This window comes from Eulemur rufifrons, chromosome 19, assembly GCF_041146395.1.
Source record: "Eulemur rufifrons isolate Redbay chromosome 19, OSU_ERuf_1, whole genome shotgun sequence".
NCBI lineage: Eukaryota > Metazoa > Chordata > Mammalia > Primates > Lemuridae > Eulemur > Eulemur rufifrons.
This window is the reverse complement of record NC_091001.1, coordinates 81,454,965-81,472,858: the sequence shown is the minus strand read 5'-3', so window position 1 is coordinate 81,472,858 and position 17,894 is coordinate 81,454,965. Positions and strand designations below refer to the sequence as shown.

Here is a 17,894-nt window from a genome sequence, read left to right as displayed (position 1 = left end):
ATTTAGAGTTAAATTTGTCCCTCACACAAATATCAAAACAGCCTGGCTTTGTCATACCTCATGTTATGGACACTCACACCATGTCATCCTATTTGTACCAGAGAGGCAAGCAGAGGAAGTAAGATTTAAGCTCTTTTCTGATTAATGTTCTCAGGTTAAAAATAGCCACACAACATGTTTGAAAAACAGTCTTTTTTTCCCTCACTGACAACAGGGTCACGTACAACTGATATACGTTATGCATATTCAGCTTAAGGCTTTCATTACAAATACGTAACATAATGCAATATTATATGAACACACACACGGACACACACATCTGGTAGCTGTATGAGAATTTATGGCTTCAAGTGAACTAAATACACCAAGCTTCATTTTATAAATGGCTTTTCTATGCATGAATTGTTGTTAAGTTTTTTTTTTTTTTTTCTCCTGGTGTTGTAAGTGCCAGAACGTCAGCCTGTTTATAATTTCCCGTTTGTAAATGTGAAACATTAAGCTACTCTCATTGCGATGCTGATATTATTTCCAAAAGAAATGCTTTGGTAATGGTCTCTCTTCATATTCACAGGGATGGGTAAGCTGCTTAGAAACTTAGAAAGTACAATAATGTTTGTAATACGCACATTGTACATACAGTGGCAAAACACAGGATTCCGTGAGTTCTTTATGTCCTGTTGGTTTGATGTTTCTCTATAAAAGCCCTGGCATAGATGCTGCTTCTAGGGGCAGGCAGGCAGGCAGGCAGGCAGACCATGCTGCATTTTTTAGAATGTCACAGAGGAGGAAAAGAATGCTCTCTTTAGACACTACCTCCGAGATGAAACCTGAAATCCTCAGTGCCAGAAAGAGGTGCCACACATAAATAGATCACGGTAAGTCTCACACCATCCTTTAGTCATTGTCAGCAATGAGATCTGGATTAGGCCACAGGAATATGAAGCAAGAGTCGGAGTTCAAATATTAGGTACATGAATTAAATTCTTATTGAAGCATTTCCAGCAAGGGTGGCATTGTCTGATTCCCTGAATAGCTAACCAGTGGTAATGCTTGATCCCATTTACATGAAAACAAGCTCTATTCACAAACCTATTCCAAACCCACATTGTGGTTCAAGTAAAATGCACATGATTACAACAAGCGGTGATATGTTTATGTTCTTAAATCATTCATATATTCATATATTTACATTCAAACATTCAAAAACCTGTAGGCAGTGGGGGGAATAACTTATTTCCCAGAAGAGACAGTTTCTTAGTTCACAACTAAATGTAGTAGCTCAACTAGATTATAAAATAAAGGGCAAACCGTGAAAGCTAGTCATTATTCCACTGTTCAGCATTTTTGACAATGAAAAATAGTTTCATGGTTCAGCAGTTCCTAAATAACTTGTAAAATGTCAACTTTGAAATAAACAGAAGAAAAAATAGAGGTACAGCCACACCTGCAAAAGGATGCTGTTGACAAACATCAAAATATTGGAATCTTTAACCACAGGTGTAGGAAAAAAAGCCCTGCCCATTAAGTTCCTCAGTTGACTTGTTTAATGTTGTGTTTAATATAAGGATTCCTTTCTGCTGGAATGCAGTCCAGCCTGGTCCTTGCTGAGTTTAGAATAGTGAGTGATTGTTAATTTTAAGCCTGCCCTTCCAGACTCCTGTTCAATCACAATATAATCTAAGAGTCTGGAAGTAAGATGTTTTTTATCCAATGAACGCTTTCATTCAGTCATTCAGTGTTTGACGGCTCTCCAGTTTATTGTAGCTCTGCAAAAATAGAAATGACTCTGTACGTTTGAATTCTCAAAAGGCTTAGAAAGCATATCTGAAATGCCACCCATAGCCTGACCGACCCATTGAGCCGGGTCTGCAGGCCGTTCGGCACATCTGCGTGCCCACAGCCCGAGACTGGAAAGAAATGAGGGAAAGTTCTGTGGCCTGGAGCGCCCCACCTACCTTGCCCCTCAGCATTTTCACACTGGCTCTATAGTGTGGATTATGTCTTTTTTTCATCTTTTTTGCTTTACTCTAAATCATGAAAAAAAAAAGTTTGTTTTTAAAGCTGTTTTTGTGTAATTTTTTTTTCCTCCAAATGGAAATAGTGCAGGCTCTAGAATTTCTTTGTTTCTTCTAGATGCTGGGATCACGGAAAGCTCTAAATCACAACTCACAGACCTTTACACCTAAAAAGATCTTTAGCCCAAATATAGTCAGCCCTTTTACGTCACATCTGAGAAGATTGAGTCCCAGAGAAAATGCATGAACTGTCCAAGATCTCAAAACTAAAAAGGTAGAGCCAAGTGTGATCAGGACACAGCATCGCCCGAGCTCTCACAAAAATCAGCTGATAAATACTGAAGAAGGTCATGCCTTTACTGAAAGTTAAATCTAATACAGTGAATTTAACTTAGCACGTTTCACCTTGAAAATTACACTGCAGTCTTCCTTTCTATGGATATTGATAGAGAAAAATGTCTCCTTATTCTCTGCACTAATTAATTTCCCTATGAGAGGAATCACAGATGCTCTGCAGTCTGCATAAAATTCTTGATTCTAAGGGAGGTGGTGAAAATGGTCTGGCACCTTTCCTTTGTTGGAAAATCTGTGATTCAGATCGATGGAACAAAGCAAACATTGATGCCACAAGTGAATCACATAGAGGGATGTGTGTGTGTTAATGGCCAAACCAGACTGCCAAGGTATTTTGATCAGTAACCGAAGAGAGAGTTAAAAAGGTATCTCCATCCCCATCGCTGACCCACTCGGTCTTTTTTTAATAGATCCACTTAAGCTACTGCTACTCTCTCAGCCCATTAGGACTTATTTAAGGGGTAAATTTTCAGGAGATTATATATCATTCCCACTAAAACACATTGAAATTGCTAACATGACATACCCTACAAAGTGTTATAAATTCTGCATCAGAGTTAAGTAGAAAAGTGAGCTTGCTTGGAATAAAGATCTATTAGAGAACTACTAATAGAATTACTTTTGGGAAATTTGGTTCAGAGTGATGGGGTAGACAATATTACCTTTCAAATATAAGGGCATGTTTTAAGCTCAGCTGTTTAGATGCTGTTTATTTCTTTCTAACAATTTTACCAGCTGTTAGGATGCACACGTATAAACTGAGAGTGGTCCTTTGCTTAAACGCTGCATGTCTCAACCAGCCAGGTTTCTTATAGGCCTGAGTAGCTGACAGAGATATTTTCCCACGGTGATAGTCTTCTTAAAAAAAACCAAAACAAAACCAGAATGCTTAATTATTAAAACTTAATATATTATTACCTCTCTAAGGAATAAGATACAGAGTCCTGAAGAGCAAACTTTTTTCAAAGACTTAGTTATAATTTGATTCCTTTTGCATTAATCCTTAATAGCTATTAATCACTGTTTAATATGACTTAATGGCAAATCTGTATAACATTTAATTTACATACATTGTGTGCTCCAGGATTTAAGGACCTAGTTTTATGAAAGATAAGAAATGATAATCAGGTTATCCTGAGGATAGATGGAATGGGATGAGATTCCCATCCTAGACATGGTTTCTAAGTCATGTGCGGAGGATTCTCTTTCCATTGCTCAAAGCATCTTCCAAGGGAGAACCTTCCACCAAACCTACGGTGACCAAAGAAACCCAAGCACTGACTTGGAAATGTCTCATGATCTGCTGTCCTCACTCCTCTTTCTCAAATGAGAGAATCATTAAATCAGAAGAGAACCTCGTCTGGTGAAACATCCTTAACAATATCAGTAAAGGAGTGTGCACAACCTGTTTTAGTGTCGTTGAAACTAACATCCTACATAAGCCTCTTGATTGCAAGGACTCTGATTATCTGCCAGTCAGTCAGCAAGTAAATGTTCATTGAGCACCGTCTATGTGTACACTGTGCTGGAACCAGTAAAGCAAAGTGTATTACAGAACGGAAGCTCCTTGAGGACGGGAACTTTGTCTTAGTCATAGCTTATCCTCAATGCCTAAATTAGCCCCTAGTATGTATAGGTGCTCAACAGCTATTTATCGGCTAACATATATTATTAACTTGATGCCCACAGAGCCACAAAAGTGGATCTTTATTGAAAAGGAAACTGAGGTCTCACATGAAGTGACTTGCCCAAGGTCACATAGCAGCTAAGTCAAAGCCAGAGTTCTGTTAAACCCTGAACCACACCCCTCGCTTGTCTAAGGTGGATCTCCACACAGCCGCCTCCTGTGAGGGAGAAGAGCAGCCCTCCTACTGATGGCTGATACCCTTAGCTCAGAGAAGGATGAAGCAGGTCCACAGAGTAGATGATACTTAGCCACGATGCTATATGAAGAGTAGGGAGGCCAAATCAGAAGGACCGACCTGCGGCATCAAAAATGGGAGTAGGGGGCCTCGCTAAGGCCCCTCCTAGGATGGCTTACGCACAAGGTTGTTCGGTGTTCTGGCTTAAGGTGTAAGAGACCCACCTCTAGAGGAGAAATCCAAGTTGTGAATGGAATGGTTTTCCACATTAATTCCCAAACAAATGCATTTGGCATTGTGTTATGGGTTAAGATGCCTCTTCAAAAGTAGTTCTGCTGCCCTTGCTTTTTAAAAGGATGTCATTGTCAATTTTTATTAAATAGGAGACAGTCCTTTTTTTGCTTTGCTTTGCAAAAACACAACCTAGAAGTGATGGCTCTAAAGCTCAAGAATACACTGTCATTATAATGACCACCTCTGCAGCCCAGCTGTTCTTCCCCAGGAATCAAACAACCTTTCAGTCTATGGTGTCGTCAGTCTTTTCCAAATGTTGTGGGAGAGGCAAAGAGACACAGACACGCTCACTGCCTTCAGGAGGCATAGAGTCTGAGTGGGAGGCTAACAGGAATGAAGGAACCCGGGAGAACCCCCAGATGCCCTACTTATGGTACTGAACTTGCAAAACGGAGCAATGGCTGTGTATGCAGGTAACAAGAGATGGCTTTCTAGATCAACCTGGCCTCACTCCAGTCGTCTGATGACCTCACCCTGTCACTGCCCCTCTTCTAGGCATTAACCTCATGCTCTGTACCCATATGAGAAGTGGTACAGAGCAAAGGCTCAGAGAAGCCATATGGCACGGATGTGAATCCCAGCCTGCCGATTGGTAGCTGTGTGACTCCAAACCTCTCTATGCCTCAGTTTCCTTAGCTATAAAATGTGGACAATAATAATCACAATAACAATTATAACTACCTCCTAGGACTGATGTGAGGATTAAATGAACCAACCCATGAAAAGATCTTAGAAGGTACCTGGTACCCAGTACTCAGCTCACTGAGTGTTAGCTGTGTTGTTATTAAAATGCGTGTGTGTCTCTGACATTTGTATTGAATGTGTGTGCTGTGTCTGACTCACCTCCTTATTATATTGTAACTTCTGTAAGGACAGGAATAGTGTCCCCTTCTTCCTCATCTCTTGACTGCTTTTCAATGCTGTATATGCATGGCTCTATATGCCATGGCTTTGGCAACCAGACATCCTGGGTATTCCAGGACTGTTCAGATTTCCAAGATTCAGCTGCAATTTCTGAGCTGCTAAGTTCATATTCATCAGATCATATATCCCAATATGAGGTTCGGAAAAAAGTGGTCTCCACCAATGACTGTCATTGGCAGACTCTAGCAGCTTTGCTTTCTCTTGGCAGAGTGCTCTAGCTGTGCACGGATGACCTTTTCCAGGGGTGGCCTGACCCCAAGGTGCTTGGCAGCCAGCTCCGCTCTGGATCCCTTTAGCTCTAGATGGTTCCACTTGCCTCCACCCCAACCTCACCCATTGAACATTTCCTTGGCTTTGTTAAAAATCCAGCTAAGACAAGTCTGTTTTCTGCTGCTATAACAACATACCACAGACGGGATAATTTCTAAAGAACAGAAGTTTATTTCTCATAGTTCTGGATGCTGGTGGTCCAAGCTCAAGGCACCGGCAGGTTTAGTGATAATGCCTACTGAAGACAGGGTCCGAATGACCCAACCCAAGGGTTGACAGAGCACCAAAAGAAATTCTTTAAAGACCAAAGGAGAAAAATGAAAAACCAAAGTGAACTGAAAATAAGTTAACATGGAGGTCAAGGGAGAAAAATTCCAGAGTTACCATGGTCTCTGTGACATATTGCCTAAGCCTGTTCTTTGTTTTTGGAGCCATACACTCCTAGGTCATGGGTTGAGTCTAACCTCAGTGCTGTTCCTAGTCACTAAAAAACATTACCCCCTGAGATCTGTTCTATGGTTTGGGTGCAATAGGGTTGGTAGCTTGTTTTTTGAGGGCAGCTTCACAGCACCCTGGGCAGGCAGAGGGCACAGGTGTACAGGGACTGGGCTCTAATGATGGAAAGTGCCCAGAGTGCTTCACCCAACCCGATGACTCCCTCAAACAACAGTTTAGAAATTGTCCCCTTATGTCTATGGCCATACCATGGCCCAATCTTATTTGACCTCCAAAGCTAAGCAGGGTTAGGCCTCATTAGTACTTGGATGGGAGAGATTGTCCCTTTAATGTTAATACATGGCCCAGTCATGTGTGAATCCTGGCCCATTGCATGTTGATGACTTTAGTTGGATAATACTGACCACAATATTTTTCTTCTTTTTTTTTCCCTCATTGAAACTTTTGAATGGTAGGAAATTATTTCTCTTTTTTAGTGTTGGGTGAACATGTGTCACTGGCCTTGTACTTATCTCTATTAGCATCTTAGACTTGAAAACCTAGTTTAATCTGGATTCTGCTCTCTTCTCAATGTCAGCCTGTTTCTGGACCAGTACAGAGCCAGCCTTGTTGATGCAGTAAAGAGATTACTCCAGCCCAGGGTAAGTACGTTTCTATTTTTCTTCTGAACACTGGATACAGAATAATTAGTCTATGCACAAAGATGGAGAGAGTAATGGAATGGCAGGATTAATGTCATGTAATACTTTAATACTTATTATGTCCAACTTCAATTGGGTCTTCTGATCTATCAGATTCTTTCCTAATCATAACTAGGAAACTTCTTACCCTTGGCCTTCTGATAAGAAACACAGTGGGTAGTAAAATAAATGAAACTGCTTCAAAGATAGTGTGAGATTATTTTTATCAAAGAATTTCTTGAGTCTTTTCCTTTGATAACAATATCTTCATATTAAAGTGGAAGTATGATATTGAAAGTTTTCTGTTGACTTCTGTCATTTTTAATCCCTTCAATGGTTACCTTTGTCATTGGGTATTTATTTATTGCAAAAGAATACTTTTTTTTTTTATTTCTGTTTATATTTTAAAAAAGGACTTCAGATGAATCTGTATATTAAAAGTTCTTTGCTTTAAAAGGAGGCCATTATTTACATATTATAAACATTAGGTCACAATGAAGCCAAGCATGGCATAAAATATTGTGCACATTTTTACATTTATATATCCATTTATGCCTGTGAGTAAATTACAGAGTTTGTATCCACTCCTATTTTGTTGGGCTGTTATACTAAGCTAGGAGGTCCTGCAGCCTAAACGGAGAGTTAATATACATCTATTTAAAGTAAGAAAACTAGTTTTAAGCTCATGCATTTAAAAAAAAAAAAAAATCTCATAAGTACATAAGACTCTTGCTGTGCCATGGGAATTTAAAATAGGTGAACAGTATTAATGTAATCTAAGACAGAAACTCACATTTATCCAAGAAGACTGCAGTGTGTGTGTGTGTGTGTGTGTGCACACATGCATTTTCTAAAGTTTTGTTTTCAAAGTCTTTTTTAAAAGAAGGTTTACTCTAGTCTTCTGACCTCAGTGAGCCTTATAGACCAATACCTTTCAATCTTTCTTTTATATCTTTTTCACAGTGAAGGTTCCCAGAGCAATTTGATAATCGTCCTTTGCCTTACACTGTTGCTTTTTATTTTGCTATCTCTATATAGCTCAGAAACTTTAAATAGGCCTCTCAGAGGAGTAACCACAGCTTTATAAGTGGCAATCAATTCAATTAAATTGGCCTTCTCAGGCTGGGCAAGGTGGCTCACGCCTGTAAGCCTAGCACTTTGGGAGTCTGAGGTGGGAAGATCTCATGAGGCCAGGAGTTCGAGACCAACCTGAGCAAGAGCGAGATGCCATCTCTACAAAAAAATAAAGATATTAGCCGGGCATGGTGGTATGCGCCTGTAGTCCCAGCTACTCAGGAGGCTGAGGCAGAAGGATCGCTTGAGCCCAGGAGTTTTTGGTTGCAGTGAGCTATGATGATGCCACTCCATTCTAGTCCAGGCAATAGAGCAAGATACTATCTCTAAATAAATAAATAAATAAATAAAATAAAATAAAATTGGCCTTCTCAGTTCCTCCTGTGAAGTGGGTGGTTAGGTCTTGAGGCAAGGAAGAGGCATGTCCCAAGCTGTTGATACCTGCTGCATGGTTGAGTAGGCAGCCCAAGTTGAAGGCAGAAGAAAGAATTTGGGGCCTCTTCATCCCCCTGTTAGCCTTGGGTGATTCTTGTGAGCATTTGCAAGACCATATTTTCAGGGAGGGCACTGAGATTCTTGGGTGTAAAGGCCTCTATGAAAATGTATCGTACATAAATACAATGCTTTCAAAGACTCCCGGATCTCACACTGTACAAACAGTACTTCACTCATCACCAATACCCCTTCAAAGCCTATTTGTGGCAAATACTCCATTTTGCAGCAGATTTGCATGATTTACCTAGGATCTATTGTAAATCATTTGGATGATTTACAATAGAAAACTGCCCAAGCTATGAACAGACCTAAATGCAGATTGGACTGGAATCTCTAGCAGCTCTTCTGTACCCTCTAATAAACCCCGAACACGCTCCCCTCTGTCTGAAGTGTGGCTCCACACAACAGCCTTCCTGCTGACAGTCGATACTCAGCCTTAGCCCAGAGAAGGATGGGGCACGGCCCTAGAGTAGGTGGTCCTTACTCATGCTGTATGAGGAACAGGAAGGCAAATCAGAGGGGCTCACACCAACCTACAGCATTAGAAAGGGGAGAAGGCACCTCACTTAGGCCCATGGTGGAATGGCTGATACCCAAGGCTGCTGGGTATTCTAGCCTAAAGTGTAAGGTGCCCACCGTCAGAGGGGAAAGCCCAGCGGTGGATGGCATGTGGACATACCAAAATTACCACCCAGGAAGCTCATTCCCCTTGGGAGGACTGAGAAGGCAGGAACTTGCACTCCCTGGGCCTCCACCCAGATGGCCCATAGAAGGGTCGTGCAGGCTTTGGCAGTGAACCTCAGCAGTTCCACATCCTGTGCTGGTGGCCTAGAAGTGTTCCCAAAGCTTGGGGGTAACCAGAGGAAAAACTAGGCTCTTCTTCCTCTTGGCTCTCAGGGCTGGCTGTTCTGGTTCCAAAAGATCTGCCCCTGCTGAGTGTATGTGCATGTGTGGAAATCACAGTCCAAAGCTGAGATAACATTCAAGGTTTTACTCCATTACGATTAAAACTGGCTTTAATGTTCTCTTGAGCTCAGACAACTGCTCCATGATTTTGTGGTCCAGAGACTGAAGGTGCCACAAGAGACTCATAAAGAAACAATGTGTGTGTGGGGGGGGGGGGGTGCTGCACTGGTGGATCCTCAGTTCTTGGTGATTCAGTGCAAACACAGCAAGTTCTCAGGATATATAGCGAAAACTTGATGCTTCAAGTTCATAGCATGGCTCCAGTTTCTGACGGCAAAGTGCAGTGGGTGGAAAGAGTTAGACAAATCTGCTTACAAAACCCAGGTCTACACTAACAACCTAGCCTCTTTGAGCCTGAGTTTCCTCACCTGTAAAAAGGCCAAACTATTCCTACCTTGTGGGCTGGTGTTAAATATTTACATATGTAAATGCTCAGCACGTGCCTGGTGCAACAGGAGGCCTGACTGATGGAATGCCTGAATTCCGGGCCCAGTCTGACAATAACAGGGTCTGAAACTGTCTCTTGCTCCATTTTCCCCAAGGAGGGAGAGTGAGGGAGTTCACCTATCTCTCATAGAGTTCTCTCAGCTCTAAAATCCTTAGTCCTCCTTGCAGAGAGAAGATATACTTGGGCCCTGGAGGCAGAAAGCTTATGCTCAGATCTGGGCTCTGCAAGTGACTGTATTCAAAGCTGGGAGCCTCAGTTTCTCATCTGTAAAATGGGGCATGAATGCACTGTAATGTACCTGATTGGTTCTGCATATCTCTTCAATGTTAGCTCTTCTTACCTGGCAGAACTAGAGAGACTTTCTGATTGGGTGAATACGGACTATAGCGGGGACTCTTTCCAAGCACTTTTTTTGGAGAAATGCTGGCAGGAGAGGAAGACACCATTTTCTTGACCTGGACTTTGAGAATTTCTGCATGTTACTGGCATTCTACATCTCCCCTACACACATGTCCTGAATACCTGTAGCAGGCCCTCACTGGTGCCGGGAGGATTGTCTACCTGGATGAAGATGACACTTTTTCCTACAGACAGTCCCCAGAGAGTGGGGGGAGAGAGTACTACAACATCAGCAAGAGTGAAATAATTGCAACATGAAGGTTCAAGTGTCAAGCTGTGGAAAGAAATGAATTCTGCCATTGGGGGAAGTGTGGTGGTGCTTGATTTCCAGCTTGAGCAAATCAGTTGTTTGGGGTCACAGGGTCCAGAAGCAAAGAAAGTAGATAGAAAGGAAGGTGATTGAAGGGAAACAGGCCCCCAGCAAGAGCTTAGCCACCAGGGTGGGCTCCTTGCTTAGCCCAAGGGCAATGTCAAATCCCAGGGCTAAGCTTAAATTCTTAGCCACACAGGCACCTATTCGGACAGTCATTGCAGAAAGCCCCAAATTTCACCAAGAAATGTTTGCCACCACCTGAAATGGAAACTTTCCTTAATGTACTAGTTTAGAGAAACTGTAAAGATGGTTAACTCTTGCCAGAATACTACCAGGGACTCTAGCAAACTTAAAAGATGAAAAGAATAGAATAGATATTAAAAAGGAATGAAATCAGCAAATTTTACTCATTCCAAGAAGCGATGCTCCCCTCCCACTTTTCCCTGTGATGAGTGGCTTCTTGTTGCTGATGATTGATAGGGTGACTGTCTGTTATTGTGTTCCTTAAAGTCCGTTGACAACAGCAATGTCCAATATCAGAGGACCCAAATGTAATTTAAAATATAGCCACAGCAGCCTCCAAGTTGAACTTTTGCCCAGAAATGACAACCAACAAATGATATCCACTAATATTCCTCTGAAATGGCTTTGGGCAGAGGAAGGAGAGCCGAGCCAGCCGGGCAGTGTGAGTTTACTCAGGACCACGAGGAAATGTCTGGAGGTGCAATCTCGACAGCCTTCCAGCTTGTTATCACTGCTGACCGATCTTCAAGAATTCGAAAAGATCACTGTGGAATTCATTTCACTTTCTTCAGAAACTGGCCCTAACTGACCACCAAATTCCTGGAGTCCTGGCTATATCCAAGGAGTGCTATAAATGTAAATCATGGACTCTTTGTTTTAGAAGAGCAATTTCATTTTACTGATAGACTTTCTCATCTTTTTAAAAAATCTAACATCTCTGCTCGCCTCTGTACAGACATCTGCTTTTGCTTGTTTCAGGGAGATTGCCTCGTGTGCGTGGGATCAGTGTGGTGCTGGAGAACACTTGGGTTATTATTTGCTTGCTGGCTCGGAGGCCCAGCAGATCCTCACCTGTTCTTGGTGCAAAGCTAGCTCACTTGGTTGTAGGAGTGCCCTTGAAACAGGGATTGTAGCAATAGGGAGCTCCCCAGATGGTTTTAAGGTGCTCTGAGCAGGGGTCTAGCCCTAAGAAGTCCTTTTCTGAAGTCCACCCAAGTGCAGATGCAGCATGTCCAGTACTGTGTGCTCAGCAGAGAATACCAAGACATGAGGTAGAATCTCTGCTCCTAAGGAAGTTATAATCTGGCTGCAGAGATGTAACACAGCCTGGTACTATTTTTATTTGCTTTGTGCATCTTCCTAATATAAACCTTCAATAGAATGTGAGATACTCAAGGGTTTGGACTCTGTCTTGAACATTTGTTGAGCTACTATCTGCTGAGGAAGGTGGGGTAGGAGTATAAACATGACTCAGGAGCACCGTGAGACTCATAGTTCACCAGGACACATAAGAACATGAGCTACCAGGAATTACAGTGCAATACAGTGGGTCCTAGAAAAGAGGTCCCAGGAGAAAGCACCAGTACTGACTAACTGCATGAGGAAGGCTTCCCTAGTGACAGTGGTATCTGACTTTGGCCTCAAATAGTAATAAGGACACTCTAAGCCTGGGAGGAAGGGGACAGAAGGTAGTATCCCTGATGGAGGGAACCATGTTCCCATGCGTGAAGTATGAAAAAGCATGATGTGTTTTGGGATCAACAAGAAGTTTGCTCTGGCTGGTATGTAAGACTGTCTGTGTGGTTTTGAGGTTAGGGGTGGAGAGGGCCAGGAGATGAGGTTACAGAGTTATGAAAGGCCAAGGACATGATGATGAAGAGACTGGGCTTTGTCACATGGGTACCAGAGAGCCACTGAAAGCTTTTGAGCAGTGGTGTGGTCAAATGTGGGTTCTAGAAAGATCACTCTGGTCATAGCATAAAGGCTGGGCTGGAGTAAGAGAGAGCTTGAAAGCAGCAAGGCTCCCTAGAGGTCCAGCATAGACCAACTTCTACCTGGAAACGTCCATTTAAGAGCTAGTGGAGACCTGAAAGTCGAGAAGAGGGAATTGAATGGACATTCACTGAAAGATCCACTCAACAAACATTTATTGAGTGCCTCTCAGATGCAGACACTGTGCTAGGACCTGCTGGTGGAGGAAGATATAACATAACCCTGCCCTGATGGAGCTCCTGGCCCAGCAGGTGTCAAGGGAATAGCAGAGGTGGGGGAACTCCATGAGGCAGGGAGTGGGAGTGGCTACCGGGGGGAGGAATGCAGGGTGGAGGCCAGAGAGGCCAGCAGAGGCATCACAGGGCAGGGCATCTAATCTGGGTGCTGAGGGGCAAATAAGAGATCATCAGACAGACAAAGAACTGGAGGTAAGAGAGGCATTCCACCCTAAAAGAATGCTTGCATGTTTGAAGATATGGGGATATGTGAAAGAACGTATCAGAGGTCTACCCACAGCCCAAGGCGAGTCACAGGGAGTGGCAGAAGCAGCTAGAGATTAAGGCATGGGTCATGTCAAAGTGGGCTTTGCCTGCCATTCCAAGAAGGAGGGACCCATGCCAGTCGTTTTTAAATCCTGGTAAATGGCAGAACCTTTTGGTCAAAAATTTTTAGCCAGTACCCTGATCATAAAACAGATAAAAGTAAAGCAGCTTTAGTTAAACTGGATGTGAGACTAGTGCTTCCTCTGTCTTGGTCTCCTTTTCGTCTCTCGAGGCCACCCTTGAAACAATTCAGAACGCAGTTTGAGAACCATCTGTTGCACGTGACATTGACACAGGTGGGGGGATGTGGCATTGAAAGATTTTTAAAGGCCGTGATTCCCAGGTTTCCAGCTTCATTTTGAAGGTGATAGGTACGGAAGTGGCTGGTACCTAGTAGGTACTCTGTTTGTATGTCTGTGTGTGTGTGTTGTGTTGGACTGGTAGTGCCTTGGGAGGGTACGGGTTTGGGGTCGGGATATTGAGTTCCATCTTGGACAGAATGGATTAAAGATATTTTCGGATTATCCACATGCAGAGATCTATGGGTGTGGGCCCTGGGCAATAGCAAAAGCTGTAGTAACAGACTTGTAGTTATTGGTGTATAAGCAATAGTTGAAGCTATGGACTTTAGTACAATTGCCTAGAATTAGAGAGAAGAAAAAAAAAAAAAGTAGGCAGAGCCCTGGGGACCACGGACAAGTAAAGGGCAGGTGGGAGAGAAGCCAGGAAGGGGACAGAGAGACTGAGAAATGGAAGGAGAGAAAGCAGGTGACGGCAGCGTCTCAGAAACCAGGTAAAGAAATAGAAAGTAAGCCTAAGCTTAAACATGTAATTGGTGTTTAATAGTTGGTTGCTTGGAAATGAAAAAGGAATAAAGGCATTCCATTGGCATAGCATATTCCTTTTGAAATAAATCTGAAGCATACTTATTTTTTCTAAAAGTGTACACCCTTTAATATATGAGTATAGATTAGTCTAGCAAAATAACAACTGAGCTCACAAGGTAAACAGTATCACTGTTGTTTAGTGAAACTTCTCTCTCTTCTCTCCGGGGATAAATGAATTCTCTCAAATTTCTGCTCATCAATCAAAATTTTACATTCAATTGAGCGTTCATTCTGAGTTTAAAGTGATTCCGTGACTGAATGCTTAGAAAGTTGTACTTTGGTAAATTGAAAATAATTTTTCTAAACTGAATTTGAAATGTATATTCTTTTTCTTGTTTTGATTTTCGCAGCCCAAATTGTAAGGCATATTCCTCTGGTTGTATTCTCCACAGATGATGCGTTCTCTCCCCTAGGGATGCGGGGGGCTTCTGAAACCATTCATTACAGGGAGAGGCGAACACAGCACTCGTAGGGTTTTGTGGATATTTATTGCATGAGGTAGATGATGTACTATTTTCCCTCCTAAATATTAATCCACATCTCAAAGGTATCTGTATTCAATGAACTGAAAAAGAAAACAAAAGTCATAACTGAATAGAGATTAGAACTACTGGTCACTCTTTCTCTTTCTTGTGGGTACACAGCGCCGTGCACAGAATGCCACCCTCTGAAACTCCATCACAGCAGCTGACTCCGTAAAAGCTTCTTGGAGAAAATCTTTTCAAAAGAATAAACAATAGAACATGACCTTCAAATTCCCAAAGACCCGCATTTTTAAAATTACCCAACATCTGGATTTAGTTTATTCTCTCAACAAATATTGACTGAGTGCTTACTATATGCAAGGCACTGAGAAAATGTGGTGAATAAAACATTAGAAGATCCCGTTGTCATGGAGCGTTCATTCCAGCCAGAGGAACGGGCAATGACAAACAAGATACAATGCGTGTCAGTGGTGATAAGTGCTAAGAACAAAAATAAAGCTGGGATGGGGTGTGTGGGTGATAGGGGAGGGGCCTACTGTTCTAGACAGAGTGGTTAGGGAAGGACAGGTAAACTGAGATGGGAAGGAGGAAAGAGATGTTGGGACAAAGAGCAATGCCACATGCTTAGTTGCAGTCCCGTGCAGCTCACCCCCACCGGCGAGAAGGTGTCATGTGCAGAGCGTGTGCTTAGTGTACCCAGGCACTGGCCCAACCAAGAAACCTGTAGTCCTGCAAACATTATGGTATATACCTTAGATAATAGCTGTTGAAAACCAACTCTTCAACTCTTCAAGATAATTTTTGTAGGTGACTTTAAAACATAACAATTTCCATTATTCAAAAATCCAGAAATGGCAAGCCAGCTCTTAGAAATGACTAAAATGACCTACTAGCATTCTTTTTTTTTTTTTCTAATGGAGACTTTTGCTCTCCTGCTGAGACCACGTATTATATCTAGTTTCACGTAAAAATGAATTTTTGCTGCTAAGTTTGAAAACCGCCTGAAAATAGCAATTAATATTGGAAAAGCTGACAGAACCTTAAGTGTAGTGGCAGGATTGGTGCTGTTATAATTATGTGCCTGAGTGTGTACATGTCTATGTAAACACAGTATGAAAACACACTTGATGTCCAGGACAGTGTTTTGGTGTATTTTCTTCTAGGTAAGTGAGGGAGAAAGGGGAAAGACTTAATGGAATTTATATAGCACTGTTAGTAGGTGTGGATTTTTTAATCTTACATCTGTATAAGCTTGTTTTTCTAAATTATTTTCACATCCATCACCTCATTTGATTCTCACAACGTGCTGGGGGAAAAGAAAGGCAGGATAGGCTTTGTTCTTCCCATTTGATGGATGAGAAAACTCAGTGGATCGGCTAGAATGGCTTAAGGTTCTTATCTATAAAAGGAGGAGATTGGACATCTCCAAGTTCCCTTCTAGCTCAACAGGTTCTATGATTCTTTTGTTTCTGATTGTCCTGAAGTGCCACAACTGTTTAACGGTGGAGACTCCTTTTAAGTCCACAATCTTTTCTACTATACAGTTCCTACTTATAGTCTTCAAATCCTTCCCTGCATATTTGATCATGTGTAAAATGCCATGTCTACTATACTAGGTTGTTGAGAAGATCATTGAGGGGATTAAAGGGAGGGTTTGTGAAGCACCCAGCACAGTGGCAACTATTGTTATTATTGTCATCACTGTTACTAATGAGGAGCCGATGTAGTGTAGTTGGAAAGAGCATCAGTGTTGGAGCTTCTAATCATTTAGTGGAAGAGCTGCTAATACCTACAACATGGGGAGGTTTGAAGACTAAAGGAGATGATGTGTACGTGAATGCCCAGCCCCATGTCTGATGTACCAGATGCTCAAGAAATGGTTGGTAGGTATGAATGATAAACCACCTTTCATAAGAAACTGGGGTATGTTTTCCCTATTCTTTCAAAACCTGAAGTGGTTTCACCTCACATTTCACAAAGGTGAAGTGTATCCTTGAAATTAACAGAAGCATACAGCCATCTTTAAAAAAAAAAAATAGAAAGAAAAAGAGATTCTGAAGTTTGGCCATTCTGTTCACATCTGGGAGATGGAGGGAAAATCTACATGCACCTAGTAGTTAGCAAATTGTCCTTGTGAAGTTTCCTGTCAGATAGTCCTCTGCAATTCAGTATAGGTTTTATTCCAGTCCTCCCATTCTCCCCACTGCCACAATCTCGTAAGATTGTGTGGCTTATTAGAAAAGCCTGTTTACCCTCACCATACCGCTTTCTTTGCAAAGCAGCCATTTGAGTATTGTGAGGAGCAGCTTTGCTATAGCGATGACCCTTCTGTGGGATTCAGTGAAGTTGGAAACCAAGACCCTGGAGCCTTGTCTCTGGCGGCGTGCTCACAGACAAGGCTGGTGCAGGACTGAAATGTGAAAACTCCCCAAAAGGATCTGTGGTTATTTGTCTCTATGAAGGATTTCTTGGTACTGAATTTTCAGGGCACAATAAACTAACATATATAAGCATTTGCTGCCACCTGCTCTGGAGCCGTGTTGCGGATGTGTTGGCAGGTGCTACGGAGTCACAAGGTGAGTGGAACTGCCCTGGACCAGTTACTCGAAAATCTAGTAGGTATTTTAAGCTATTGGCTCTGAGACAGTGGGTATTATTCAGAACACGAACTTTCAACCACATTTTGTTTATTATATGCATTGTTTGAAAAGGATGAAACAGAGCAACTGGACATTTGAACATGAATTTTTTTTTTTCTTATTTGATGTATATCTATCCTGGAAATTATTCTCACTGTGAATACCCATCCTGTGTGGACATCTCAAGAACAATTGAGTATTTCTGTCTGAGAGCAGTACATTAAATGCTTTGGCCAATGTCTGTTATGTTTGGTTGCCTTCCAATTTTAAAATGTGTGAATTTCCTTTTTAATGTTCTAGGGGAAAGCAATGGTATTTGCCCCACGCCGAGGGAATACTTTAAACCAGTTTTGCAATCTAGCTGAAAAAGCTGGTTTCTCTATCCAAAGACATGAAAATTATGATGAACACATTTCAAACTTCCACTCCAAGGTTAGTTTTCTGCTTGTGTTAGATAACACTTTAATCCGCATTGCATTTTGAAGAGATCATAGTCTTTTTGGCAGGTAACCTAAATATTTGATTAAAGTACTCCTTAGGTGTGTTGCTTCTGAACAGCTATTTGTATCTGATTATTTTGTGTGGTAAAGCCATCTTTTATCTTTGCATGTCTAGAAGGATTTCACAGAAACCATTCCTGTTTACTTCTTTCTCTGAAACAAACTAATCTTTTCATTCATAATAGACTAATTTGTAGGATGCAAAGGGAGGTGGCATAGAATGAATGATAAACATGCATTTATATTTTAATGAAAAACTTTCGGCTTTTAAGTAG

At 41.8% G+C, this 17,894-nt stretch overlaps 1 protein-coding gene across 1 annotated transcript in view; it reads left to right on the top strand.

Annotated features, from left to right (window-relative positions):
- Positions 1-17,894, top strand: part of CAMKMT (calmodulin-lysine N-methyltransferase) — a 326,819-nt gene that overhangs the window by 303,246 nt on the left and 5,679 nt on the right. The window contains exons 9-10 of the mRNA XM_069494781.1: positions 6,753-6,816; positions 17,420-17,551. Of these exons, the coding sequence (XP_069350882.1) occupies positions 6,753-6,816; positions 17,420-17,551 (196 nt within the window). The remainder of the gene's footprint in view (positions 1-6,752; positions 6,817-17,419; positions 17,552-17,894) is intronic.